This window comes from Phocoena sinus, chromosome 12, assembly GCF_008692025.1.
Source record: "Phocoena sinus isolate mPhoSin1 chromosome 12, mPhoSin1.pri, whole genome shotgun sequence".
Taxonomy (NCBI): Eukaryota; Metazoa; Chordata; class Mammalia; order Artiodactyla; family Phocoenidae; genus Phocoena; species Phocoena sinus.
The window spans coordinates 20,104,289-20,116,526 of record NC_045774.1 but is presented as its reverse complement, the minus strand read 5'-3'; the positions used below and the strand labels follow the sequence as shown (position 1 = coordinate 20,116,526).

At 41.9% G+C, this 12,238-nt stretch overlaps 1 protein-coding gene and 1 pseudogene across 3 annotated transcripts in view; one reads left to right on the top strand and one right to left on the bottom strand.

Annotated features, from left to right (window-relative positions):
- Positions 1-9,952, top strand: part of UTRN (utrophin) — a 561,071-nt gene extending 551,119 nt beyond the window's left edge. For 2 of the 3 annotated variants that reach the window (XM_032650820.1, XM_032650819.1), the window contains 2 exons: positions 5,586-5,608; positions 7,960-9,952. In XM_032650820.1, coding sequence (XP_032506711.1) covers positions 5,586-5,608; positions 7,960-7,968 — 32 coding nt within the window. In that variant the 3' untranslated portion in view covers positions 7,969-9,952. Of the gene's footprint in view, positions 1-5,585; positions 5,609-7,383 lie in introns of all 3 variants that reach the window. The other variant, XM_032650818.1, reaches the window with a different exon arrangement.
- Positions 9,953-10,420: 468 nt separating this feature from the next.
- LOC116763570 lies at positions 10,421-11,001 on the bottom strand (annotated as a pseudogene).
- Between the last annotated feature and the right edge of the window lie 1,237 nt (positions 11,002-12,238).

Here is a 12,238-nt window from a genome sequence, read left to right as displayed (position 1 = left end):
TCACAATGTTGATTCTTCCAATCCAAGGACATGTTATATCTCTCCATCTGTTTGTGTCATCTTTAATTTCTTTCATCAGTGTCTTATAGTCTTCTGCATACAGGTCTTTTGTCTCCTTAGGAAGCTTTACTCCTAGGTATTTTATTCTTTTTGTTGCTATGGTAAGTGGGATTGCTTCCTCAATTTCTCTTTCAGTTTCATTTATTTCTGATCTGATCTTTATGGTTCTGCTAACCTTGGAGGTTCCTTTGTTTTTCTTTCCCTAATTGCTTTAGGTACAAGGTTAGGTTGTTTATTTGAGATGTTTCTTGTTTCTTGAGGTAGGATTGTATGGCAGTAAACTTCCCTCTTAGAACTGTTTTTGCTGCATCCCATAGGTTTTGGGTCGTCGTGTTTTCACTGTCATTTGTTTCTAGGTATTTTTTGATTTTGTCTTTGATATCTTCAGTGATCTCTTGGTCATTTAGTAACATATTGTTTAGCCTCCATGTGTTTGTATTTTTTACATTTTTTTTCCTGTAATTGATATCTAGTCTCATAGCATTGTGGTTGGAAAAGATACTTGATATGATTTCAGTTTTCTTAAACTTACCGAGGCTTGATTTGTGACCCAAGATATGATCTATCCTGGAGAATGTTCCATGAGCACTTGAGAAGAAAGTGTATTCTGTTATTTTTGGATGGAATGTTCTATAAATATCAATTAAGTCTGTCTGGTCTAATGTGTCTTTTAAAGCTGTGTTTCCTTATTTATTTTCTTTTTGGATGATCTGTGCATTGGTGAAAGTGGGGTGTAAAAGCCCCCTACTATGATTGTGTTACTGTTGATTTCCCCTTTTATAGCTGTTAGCATTTGTCTTATATATTGAGGTGCTCCTATGTTGGGTGCATAAATAATTACAATTGTTATATCTTCTTCTTGGATTGATCCCTTGATTATTATGTAGTGTCATTCTTTGTCTCTTCTAATAGTCTTTATTTTAAAGTCTATTTTTTCTGATAGGAGTATTGCTAATCCAGCTTTCTTTTGATTTCCATTTGCATGGAGTATCTTTTTCCATCCCCTCACTTTGTGTCTGTATATGTCCCTAGGTCTGATGTGGGTCTCTTGTAGACAGCATATGTATGGGTTTTGTCTTTGTATCCCTTCAGCCAGTCTGTGTCTTTTGGTTGGAGCATTTAATCCATTTACTTTTAAGGTAATTAACCATATGTATGTTCCTATTACCATTTTATTAATTGTTTTGGGTTTTTTATTGTAGGTCTTTTCCTTCTCTTGTGTTTCCTGCCTAGAGAAGTTCCTTTAGCATTTGTTGTAAAGCTGGTTTGGTGGTGCTGAATGCTCTTACCTTTTGCTTGTCTGTAAAGGTTTTAATTTCTCTGTCAAATCTAGATGAGATCCTTACTGGGTAGAGTAATTTTGGTTGTAGGTTTTTCCCTTTCATCACTTTAAATATTTCCTGCCAGTCCCTTCTGGCTTGCAGAGTTTCTGCTGAAAGATCAGCTGTTAACCTTATGGGGATTCCTTTGTATGTTATTTGTTGTTTTTCCCTTGCTTCTTTTAATATTTTTTCTTTGTATTTAATTTTTGATAGTTTGATTAATATGTGTCTTGGAGTGTTTCTACTTGGATTTATCCTGTAAATAATGTATGGGACTCTCTGTGCTTCCTGGACTTGATTAACTATTTCCTTTCCCATGTTAGGGAAGTTTTCAACTATAATCTCTTCACATATTTTCTCAGACTCTTCTTTTTCTCTTCTTCTTCTGGGACCCCTATAATTTGAATGTTGATGAATTTAATGCTGTCCCAGAGGTCTCTGAGAGTGTCCTCAATTCTTTTCATTCTTTTTTCTTTATTCTGCTCTGTGGTGGTCATTTCCACTATTTTATATTCCAGGTCACTTATCTGTTCTTCTGCCTCAGTTATTCTGCTATTGATTCCTTCTAGAATATTTTTAATTTCATTTATTGTGTTGTTCCTCATTGTTTGTTTGCTCTTTAGTTCTTCTAGGTCCTTGTTAAACATTTCTTGTATTTTCTCCATTCTGTTTCCGAGACTTTGAAACATCTTTACTATCATTACTCTGGATTCTTTTTCAGGTAGATTGTCTATTTCCTCTTAATTTGTTTGGTCTGGTGGGTTTTTACCTTGCTCTTTCATCTGCTGCATATTTCTCTGTCTTCTCATTTTGTTTAACTTACTGTGTTTGGGGTCTCCTTTTTGCAGGCTGCAGGTTCGTAGTTCCTGGGTTTTTTTGGTGTCTGCCCCCAGTGGGTGCAGTTGTTTCAGTGGCTTGTGTAGGCCTCCTGATGTCAGGGACTGGTGCCTGTATTCTGGTAGGTGGGGCTGTATCTTGTCCTTCTGGTGGGCAGGGCCGTGTCTGGTGGTGTGTTTTGGAGTGTCTGTGAACTTAGTATGACTTTAGGCAGCCTCTCTGCTAATGGGTGGGGTTGTGTTCCTGTCTTGCTAATCATTTGGCATGGGGTGTGCTGCACTGGAGCATGCTGGCCGTTAGGTGGAGCTGGGTTGAGACGAAGATCTCTGGGAGATCTCTTAAGTGCGGCTGGGAGGTTTCTGGTAGTCCAGTGTCCTGGCCCCGGCCCTCCCATCTCGGAGGCTCAGGCCTGAGACCCGGCCGGAGCACCAAGACCCTGTCAGCCACACGGCTCAGAAGAAAAGGAAGAGAGAAAAGCAAAAACAAAAACAAAAAAACCAACAGACAGAGCCCCAGGACAAATGGTAAAAGCAAACCTATACAGAGAAAATCACACAAAGAAGCATAGACATACACATTCACAAAAAGAGAAAAAGGAAAAAAAAAAAATATATATATATATATATAAAAGGAAGAGAGCAACCAAACCAATAATCAAATCCACCAATGATAATAAGCAGTAAATACTAAACTAAGATAAACATCAAATCAGACACAGAAAACCAACCCCAAGTCTACAGTTGCTCCCAAAGGCCACCGCCTCAATTTTGGGAACGTTTGTTGTCTCTTCAGGTGTTCCACAGTTGCAGGGTACATCAAGTTGAGTGTGAGGATTTAATCAGCTGCTCCTGAGACTGCACAGAGAAGTTTTCCTTTCTTTTCATGTTCCCACAGCTCCTAGGGTTCAGCTTTGCTTTTGGCCCCGCCTCTGTGTATAGACCGCCCTCAGGAGTCTGTTACCTGCCCAGACAGGAGGGGGTTAAAGCAGCAGCTGATTAGGGCTCTCTTCCATACTCAGGCCGGGGCGGGGGGTATGATAGTCATAATTGGAATGCAGGGCGAGCCTGCAGCAGCAGAGGCCAGGGTGACGTTGCAGCAGCCTGAGGCGCACCATGTGTTTTTCCGGGGAAGTTGTCCTTGGATCACAGGACCCTGGCAGTGGCGGGCTGCACAGGCTCCCGGGAGGGGAGGTGTGGAGAGTGACCTGTGCTTGCACACAGGCTTCTTGGTGGCAGCGGCAGCAGCATTAGCTGTTCATGCCCGTCTCTGTGTTCTGAGCTGGCTCACACCCGTCTCTGGAGCTCACTTAGGCAGTGCTCTGCCTTCTGTGGGCACACTGGGAAGGAATCCCGTCTCCTCACACACCCCGAAACGAAGGTCTCTTGCCTCTTCGGCAGCTCCAGACTTTTCCCCGGACTCCCTCCCGGCTGGCTGTGGCTCCCTAGCCCCCTTCAAGCTGTGTTCACACAGCCAACCCCAGTCCTCTTCGGGGGATCCGACCTCCAAAGCCCAAGCCTCAGCTCCCAGCCCCCGCCCACCCCAGCAGGTGAGCAGACAAGCCTCTCGGGCTGGTGACTGCTGGTTGGCACCGATCCTCTGTGCGGGAATCTCTCCCCTTTGCCCTCCGCACCCCTGTTGCTGTGCTCTCCTCCATGGCTCCGAAGCTTCCCCTGAGCCCACCCCATTCTCTGCCAGTGAAGGGGCTTCCTAGTGTGTTGAAACTTTTCCTCCTTCATAGCTCCCTCCCAGCGGTGCAGGTCCTGTCCCTATTCTTTTGTCTTTGTTTTATCTCTTCTCTTTTGCCCTACCCAGGTGCGTGGAGAGTAGGGCAAAAGAAAAAAGCCTTTTGGGAAGTCTGAGGTCTTCTGCCAGCATTCAGTAGGTTTTCTCTAGGAGCTGTTCCACATGTAGATGTATTTCTGATGTATTTGTGTGGAGGAAGGTGATCTCCACGTCTTACTCCTCTACCATTTTGAAGGTCTCCTTCTGCCTATATTTATTGAGCTTGACTGACGTTCATCAAAATCTCAAGACCTACTACATTGCAATGTTTTCCTGATTTCTTTAAAAAATATACTTGTATGATTTTTTTCAGTATGATTTATAAGACTATAGGGTTAAAATTTTGATTTGGAGCAAAATGGATTTGATTTCTGTTTGGATTTGGGTATTCGTTACTTAGAAAAGACGCATAACTCTGCCTATGGCGTACTTCATGCTAATGCAACTAAGCTTCCCCTCAGGATGGTGTGGTTCCCATACAGGTGTAGTTCCCATATGTGTAAGGAGATCCACTCTTTTTCTCCTGATATAATTTGCATACCTGGTAGGACTAGGCTTTTTTAACCTGATCATTCCCCCCAGTACTGCTGGGGATCACATTTTCCCTCCAGGCATCATAAGAAAGTTGCCCTTCTTGCGTTCTTTCTCACAAAGCACCCACTATGTGGTCACAGATGTCTTTTTTTTCCCTCAGCAAAAATAAAAATGAGAGATGAAAGGAGTAACATGCTGTTTGATTAGGGACAGTTCTTATTTGACCCAGAAAAGATGTTACCATCACTGGGGGTGGAGCTCCCTCTGTCCCCCAGGGTTGAGTACCAGTCCAGTAATTTTGAGATGGCACAGTAAAAGGGAGAGATGAAAAAGCAGAGGCGTTAAAGAAGAGGCTTGCTAGTGCCTGCCCTCCCAGGTCCCACCAGATCAGCTACACTGTCCCATGGCCTCTGTAACCGAGAAGGAATTGAGCTGCTCAGATGCAAAGGCAAATTAGACACCATATTCTAAGTTCTCTGTTGCTCTTAACTGAGCGTATGGAAGGCACAATTAGCCCAAGTTCCTAGAAGACTTCTGAGTGCTGAGGACTAGGCCAGACCTTTCCTGCAAACACATCGCCACCGTCTTCCTAGCCTTTGGGGTAAGGGTGGTGGAAACTAAAGATTCGGGCTCCTTCATTTCACCAATGACCTCTTGGTCAGAACCTGTACTGTTCAGTAGAATGTACAGAATTTACTCTGTTCTAATACATAAACTAAATATGTGGCGTGATTTCAGCAGGAAATTTTAAGATTTCTTTTGCAAAACTAATTACTCACTGAATGCTTTAGTGTGTACTTATTTGAGAGAGCTGGCATATCTTTTGCATATTTGGGTGGAATTTTTGTATCTTACAGCACATGAGATATGAGAAGCTAACTAGGGAAACTAGCCCTGTTAAAGCATCTAGGCAAAAAAAAAAAAATCCCCAAACCTGTTCTTATTAACATCCACTTAACAGCTGGGAATGGTACAGTCCACACTTTTGCATGCCTGAAAGGGGGAACCACAGTACCAACTTCAGTTGATTACTTTTGTTTTCTCTTTCAGCAAATCTCCCCAGCAGGCCACAGGTAAGAGTTAATGGGTTGATTGGTTTAGGTGTTATAGATTATAACCTAGAGTAAGTGATTAGCTACCATCGATTTTAGTGCTACTTTATTCCCCATGTAAATAAGTAAACTTGCTTGACATGTTCGTTGATTGAATACAACAGTTTGTCAGTCCAGGGAGGGGGACCCCTCCCAAGCCAGTCCTTCCAAATGCCCAAAATGCCAAGTGCTTGACCTTTTGCATTCAAACAGCTTTTTAAAGGCCTCATGTGTACTATATAAAGTTACCCTGGATAGATTTGACTGACATTGTTCTCCCAGGTATCTACTTAAGGTAGCTATCACAGACTTAAAAGCAATGACTGGAGCGGTACACAAAGGTGGTTTTGTTACTTTGAGGGGAAAAGGTTTTGATTTTTCATTTAAAATTCTGCTGAAAACTGTTGGCAGCTATAGCCATGTGCCTGTCAGTATGTTCTTTACCAGGTGCTCTTAGAAACAAGGCGTCCCAAGACCACAGTAAATCTTTGGAGAACACTTTCTCTCATGAACTTGTTTATGAATCTTTTCGAAACAGTGAACCCTCTGATTGTGTTACCGCCTAAATGGCAAGAGGGGCTGAGAGCTTAAGGAGAAGCACAGGTGGTTCATCTTCAGTAACTGGAGGGACAACAAAGGCATATGAAGTAGATTACTGGATGCGGTGTGAGAGCTCGTGAGAAGGAAGAACCTCATCCCAGAGAGTAAAAGCCTTCTGGCTGCTTCTGTTGTCTTAGTGAGTCAGAAGCAGGGGCTTCAGCAGAGAGTGCGGACGGCGAGGAAGCATCGGAGGTGTGAGGAGAGACTGGAGCATGTGTAGTAGCTGCTTGGAGCGCAGGAGAGCACATGGATAGAGAAATAGACTGACTGCCAGGCAGCATTAATGGCCACCACTTTCTCGCTCATGAATTTAACCTGAGGCCTGTCTGCAGGGCTATGTGTGGCCCTTCAGCAACATTCAAGTTCATGAGCACAGTACCAGAGGAGGCCAAGTATTGCATTTAACCAAAGTTGAAGTTGTGGTTTGGCCAAGAGAGTACAGCAGTTCAAGGGAAGAGGCAAAGGGTTGACGATAATGATTGAACAAGCACCTGAGTTTGGTAGGAAGAGAAGTGAGGATGCGTTAGGTATGGGAGACCAAATATCAATGGGTTGTAGCACCAAAGGATGGGTGAAGTTGGGGTCCTAGTGGAAGTCAGCTGGAAAGGTACAGGTGGGTTGTCAGAAAGTGGGATGATTGAAATTGAAATGTTGGAGGGGACGCAGGTATTGGTGATGGTCCAGATTTGCAACTTTGAATGAGTGGCTGAGAAGGGTGAGGACGGATTCTCAGAGGAGAGGAGCTCAAGGAACTAAGAGGCCAGAATTTTGGAAGCATCATCTATGTGAGCACTGAAATCATGAACATTTAAAAATAGTGAGTGACAGTGAGCCATTTTTTCTTCAAGAGGTAAGGGGACGTGAACCAAGGGACCAGAAGATGACTGCATAGTGGGTGGTATAGTCTGATGACAAGAGAGTCAAAGCTGGGTATTTTTAGGGAGGAGAGGGAGAAAGTGCTGTGGAGAACACAGTATGGACCTATCCAGTATCTGAGGAGTGTGAGGGATGAAAAACAGTCCTGGGTTGAAGCTGTGTCTTCAGGGCAGATCCAGATATCCATTAGAGCATGCAAGTGAAAGATGCATTCAGAGAAGAATTTGAGGACATGGATTTTAAGGATGATGGACCAAACTGTTTGACCTTCTCTTCGAAAGGTTGATGCCACTACCCTGATTGTGGCCTGGATTTCTGTCCTCCCTTGCCTATGTACATTGGCCCTGAGCCTTTAACTGGAACCACTGCACACCCTTGGACTGTAATTCCTGTCTTGAGTTCTTGTTGTCTGGACCCCAGCTGCGGACTGAGACCAGTTGGAATTGTCAAGGGTACCGCCTCTGCAGGAGACCTCCCACAGACCCTCAGGGAGAGACAGGGTGCTTACACCAGTCTAATTCACTGAACATTGGTACCTTCCTGCAAAAACAAAGACAAGTCTTCTCAATTTTCACTTGGTTTCCAGCCTGGGCAAAATAAAAGTCTTCCAGATTTCCCCTATATCAGCTGAGTGGATAAAAAAGCAGACTAAGTAACTTCAGGATGAGAGCAAAGGACCTCATCCCAGGAACAAAAGTCACATGGGAGTAAAGAGTCCCCATTGAACCAAGCAAACTAGGGCTTGTCTAGTTCTGAAAAAAAGCACTTTAATTTTTTTTTAAGAGTTGACAGAGCTCTGCTACCTGTAATGTTTTCTGTAAATGTTGTTCTGACAGTGCTGTTTTCCCTTCCCACAGGCAATGTGAAGTATTCATCTAGCCAACCAACGTTTCTTAACTCACAGTATTGCCCTTTTCAGCAAATGCCAATTTCAAGTTCCATTTAATCAGAAGCTCCATGGCTCTTTGAATTATGCTGTTGAGCGCTGTGTTCTACTGAAGGAGTAAAACACTGACTATCCAAAGAGAAAAGGATATGTTGTTTTTATAATAATCATATATTATTGTTTTCTTCTTCCCTTTCTATGCAACTGTAAATTAATGAACAGAGTGGTATTTGGAAGTGGTAATACACTTGTCACTGATTTGTATACTGTATACAGTATTGGGAAAGTGGGTGGGAGCTTTCTAATATGATACCTTCTTTTTAATAACCATAAAAATTGCATAAGAATTAGAAGACAATTTTACATTTTTACATTCCTTCATATTAACCTTGTACAATAACTTCATTTGTTTCTTTGACTCTTTTACCATTTTGTTTTGGTTATTTATAATTCATCAGCCACATGACCAAATAGATTTTATTTGTTTCCATGATATGGCCAAATTAATAAGTTCATATATTTCAATCAAATATTATATGTTTATGGATTAGACTACAGCTCTGTGTATCCTGTTTAACTTCATTTGACGTCGTACACTTATTTCTTTAGCGATCACTTGGATAACCACAATAAAAATCCTGTGGGCCTAAATGGCATTTCTATTGGGATTTTTTTTCCTGCATTTTATTTCCCTGCTCTGTATCAGTTGGTCTTGATTTCTTTATTTATTTCATGTTCCGATCTATATGACAGGATTATAATAATCTCAAAGATCATTTTACCAAAGGTTGCCCATTTAAGCATATTTTCATTTTGACGCAGCAACTAAACTTGGTCCAACTTTTCCTAGTTCCCAGGTCTTGGTTTTCATCATTCAGTACACAGCAGACATTTACCTAATTGTGATACCAAAACACATGGCTGTCTTTGGTTCCCTTTGAAGAAAGTTTTACAGTTGTTTATGTATACTCAAACCCTCTATGACTCTTGAAGCCCCCGGTTATTTTCCTTATGAAAGCAGACACAAATTTAATGAATGTCTCATTTTAACCTTTTGAATGAATGAACAGCCATTTAATTACCCTTCATTTGATCAATACATTTGGGAACAATGTTCATCAAAAGCCTACATCACTGCTTCTATAGAAGAATGAAATTAATGCTTAGATGCTGGCACCCTGGCTTATACCTTTGAGTGCATTCAGTTGGGTATTTGGTTCGGCTTCCGATTTAACATGTATTTGATTCAGTTTAAACATGTTATGTGATTTACCAAATGTAGAGAAACCAAAAAAAGTGAAAATAATGTTTTGATTCAAGCATATATGCTTTTAAAACATCAGGACATTTTAACTTTGAGTTCTCTTTAACTGGGATCTGGCCAGAAGGAGGCTTAAAGTTAGAAATTCCTACTCTTTTAGAATAGGTTGGGTGGGTTGGGGGGCAAGGGTGTCTATTTGCAGCAGAGATATTTTGAGAAGAAGAAAATTGTTTTATATAAGAGGAAAGCCATGACCACCTTTCTACCTCAGATCCGTCTTCATCCATCGTGTTGGAAATAGCTTTATGCTACTGCAGTGTGGAAAATCTAAACCTTTTATCAGACCACATCATACCCAGTAAAAGCACCTATTTAAAGAAAAAAAATTCCCTGAACTCTGAACTACAAGTTGTAGATTTGGTGTCTTCCTTGTCCTTACTTTGAAAAGCTTTGTATTAATTTTTTTCTGCCTGTAATTGTGTGCAACATGTTCTCTATCTGCTATTAAGGAAAAGCTACATAAAACACTACATTGTAACCTTCTAAGGAATAATAAATATAAAGAAATATATTGCAGTAACAACAAGGGGAAATAAGTATGTAGTTCTTTTGAAATATGTGGTAAAGAACTAATCATAGACTATCATCTAATCTGGTTATATCTGTATTTTTCATCCTGAATAAAAGTAATTTTAACACAAGATGACTTTGATATTCTTCAGCGGTGTTCACTGGTAGACTCTGAACTTCGAATGTACATTTATGAAAATAAAATATAAAGAGAGCCTATATCCTGATAAATCTACATGTGTTCCTGAAGTTTCTCTCATACACACTAATACATTCTCTTACTCTCACTGTCTCTCTCTTTCTCTGTGTTCCTCTCTTGCCTCTTATATATATAATTCTCAGTTTCCTTTACAGATAGAAGGCTTATTGATAGGGAATAAATAACGTTGGATGTTAAAAACATGTACATGAAACCTATTGAGCTTTTGTTTTTCTTTTTTTGGGGGGTACCAAATTACTTTATTTGAAGAAATGGTACTAAGGAAAGAACTTGTAGATGTTTTGGTACAACTTATAGAAAAGGTAAAGGTAACCCAAACACGCGTGCACTGCCTTGATGCAGGGAAGTCATCCCTGTGGCTATGGGAAGCCAGCCTAAGGCTTAGCTCTCATTATCACTGTTTCCCAGGGTGTGCTTGTCAAAGAGATACTCTGCCATGCCAGATTCGGGGGCCCCCATCTTGCGCAAGTTGGTTTATGTGGCCACCCAATTCTTCAGTGGATTTCACCTCATTCAGGTAATGAGTCTCAATGAAGTTACACAAATAGGGGTCATTTTTGTCAATGTCCAGTTTGTGCAGTTCCAGTAGTGACGGATTCACACTTTTTAACAAGTGTAGCACACATTCCATTGCATTCAGCCCATTCTACCAGTCATCACGGTCTGGCTTCTTGATATCCTGAAGGAAGATTCGGCCACCCCGTTGGTTCTACAGCTTCGTCAGTTTCTCAGCATGTTCCCTCTCCTCACGAGATTGGGGAAGAAAGTATTTGGCAAAGTTCTTCAAAGCCACATCATCGCGGTCCAAATAGTGTGACACGGACAGGTGGACACAGCAGGCATAGAGCTCCAGGTCGATCTGGCGGCTGATGGCGGCCTCCGGGCCCTGGTGGTAGTGCTAGCGCACCTGGGAGGGGGACACGGTCGTCATGGCGGGCGGCCGAGGAGAGGCGGCGGGGACCTTGGGGCGGCCGGAGCGGCGGGTGAGCGCTGCTTCCGTCCCAGCACTGTTGAAGCAGGAAACCGCGGTGACTCTCCGCAAGGACTGTCTGAGCTTTTGTTTTAATAGCTTAGGTGCTATTGGTATTTAGTTGGTTACCCTTCCAAATCCACTTTATCCTCATGCTCTTAAATAATGCACTTTTTGTATATGCACTGGATTTTACCACTCTGGTAGGAGATTTAGTGTATTTCGGAAGCTACCCCAGGGGAAATAGCATTGAGAATCATGTTACTTGATTCTAAAAGTCAGAGCTATCTAGGAAACAGAAAAAAAACCCAAACATATAATTTGTTAAAGAAAATCGATCGGGCTTCCCTGGTGGTGCAGTGGTTAAGAATCGCCTGCCAATGCAGGGGACTTGGGTTCGAGCCCTGGTCCGGGAAGATCCCACATGCCTCAGAGCAACTAAACCTGTGCGCTGCAACTATTAAACCTGTGCTCTAGAGCCCGTGAGCCACAACTACTGAGCTTGTGCGCCACGACTACTGAAGCCCGCGGGCCTAGAGCCCGTGCTGCACAGCAAAAGAAGCCACTGCAATGAGAAGCCCGTGCACCGCAACGAAGAGTAACCCCCTCTGGCCTCAACTTGAGAAGGACCCCCGCGCAGCAACGAAGGTCCAATGCAGCCAAAGTAAAGAAATTTTTTTTTAAAATCCATCCATTTCAATAAACATACATTTAAAACATCCTGTCTACCTCAAAGTAATATCCACATTACGCATTCCTAAAGAACCAGTTGAGTAGTAGGTAGTTGAAAATGGAGCTGAGAACAAATGAAAAACTTGTTTTTATACTAAGCGTAAGCCTTCAGCCTGTTACTTCTATCATTGAGAATGTATATATATATATATATATATATATATATATATATATATATTTAAAGAATGTAGTTTGCTTTTGGATATTTCCCCACCCCTCTGGACCGCCACCATTCAACTGTTTCAGTAGACCAACTTTTTCAGGGGCCTTTCTTAATCCACTCGTTGAGAATTTGTTGAAACCACTAATACCACACCACCTAACACTGTAAGTAGGCTCCCCACAGTTCACTGACATATGATACCAGCTTGTGTTTTTGTGAGATTAATTAAGTAACAAGAGTGAGGCTTTGATGGAGGCCAGGAGCCCATCACAATCACATTACATTCACTACCTGTGGTATTAGTTATTTATTGCCACTATAATGTGACACAGCA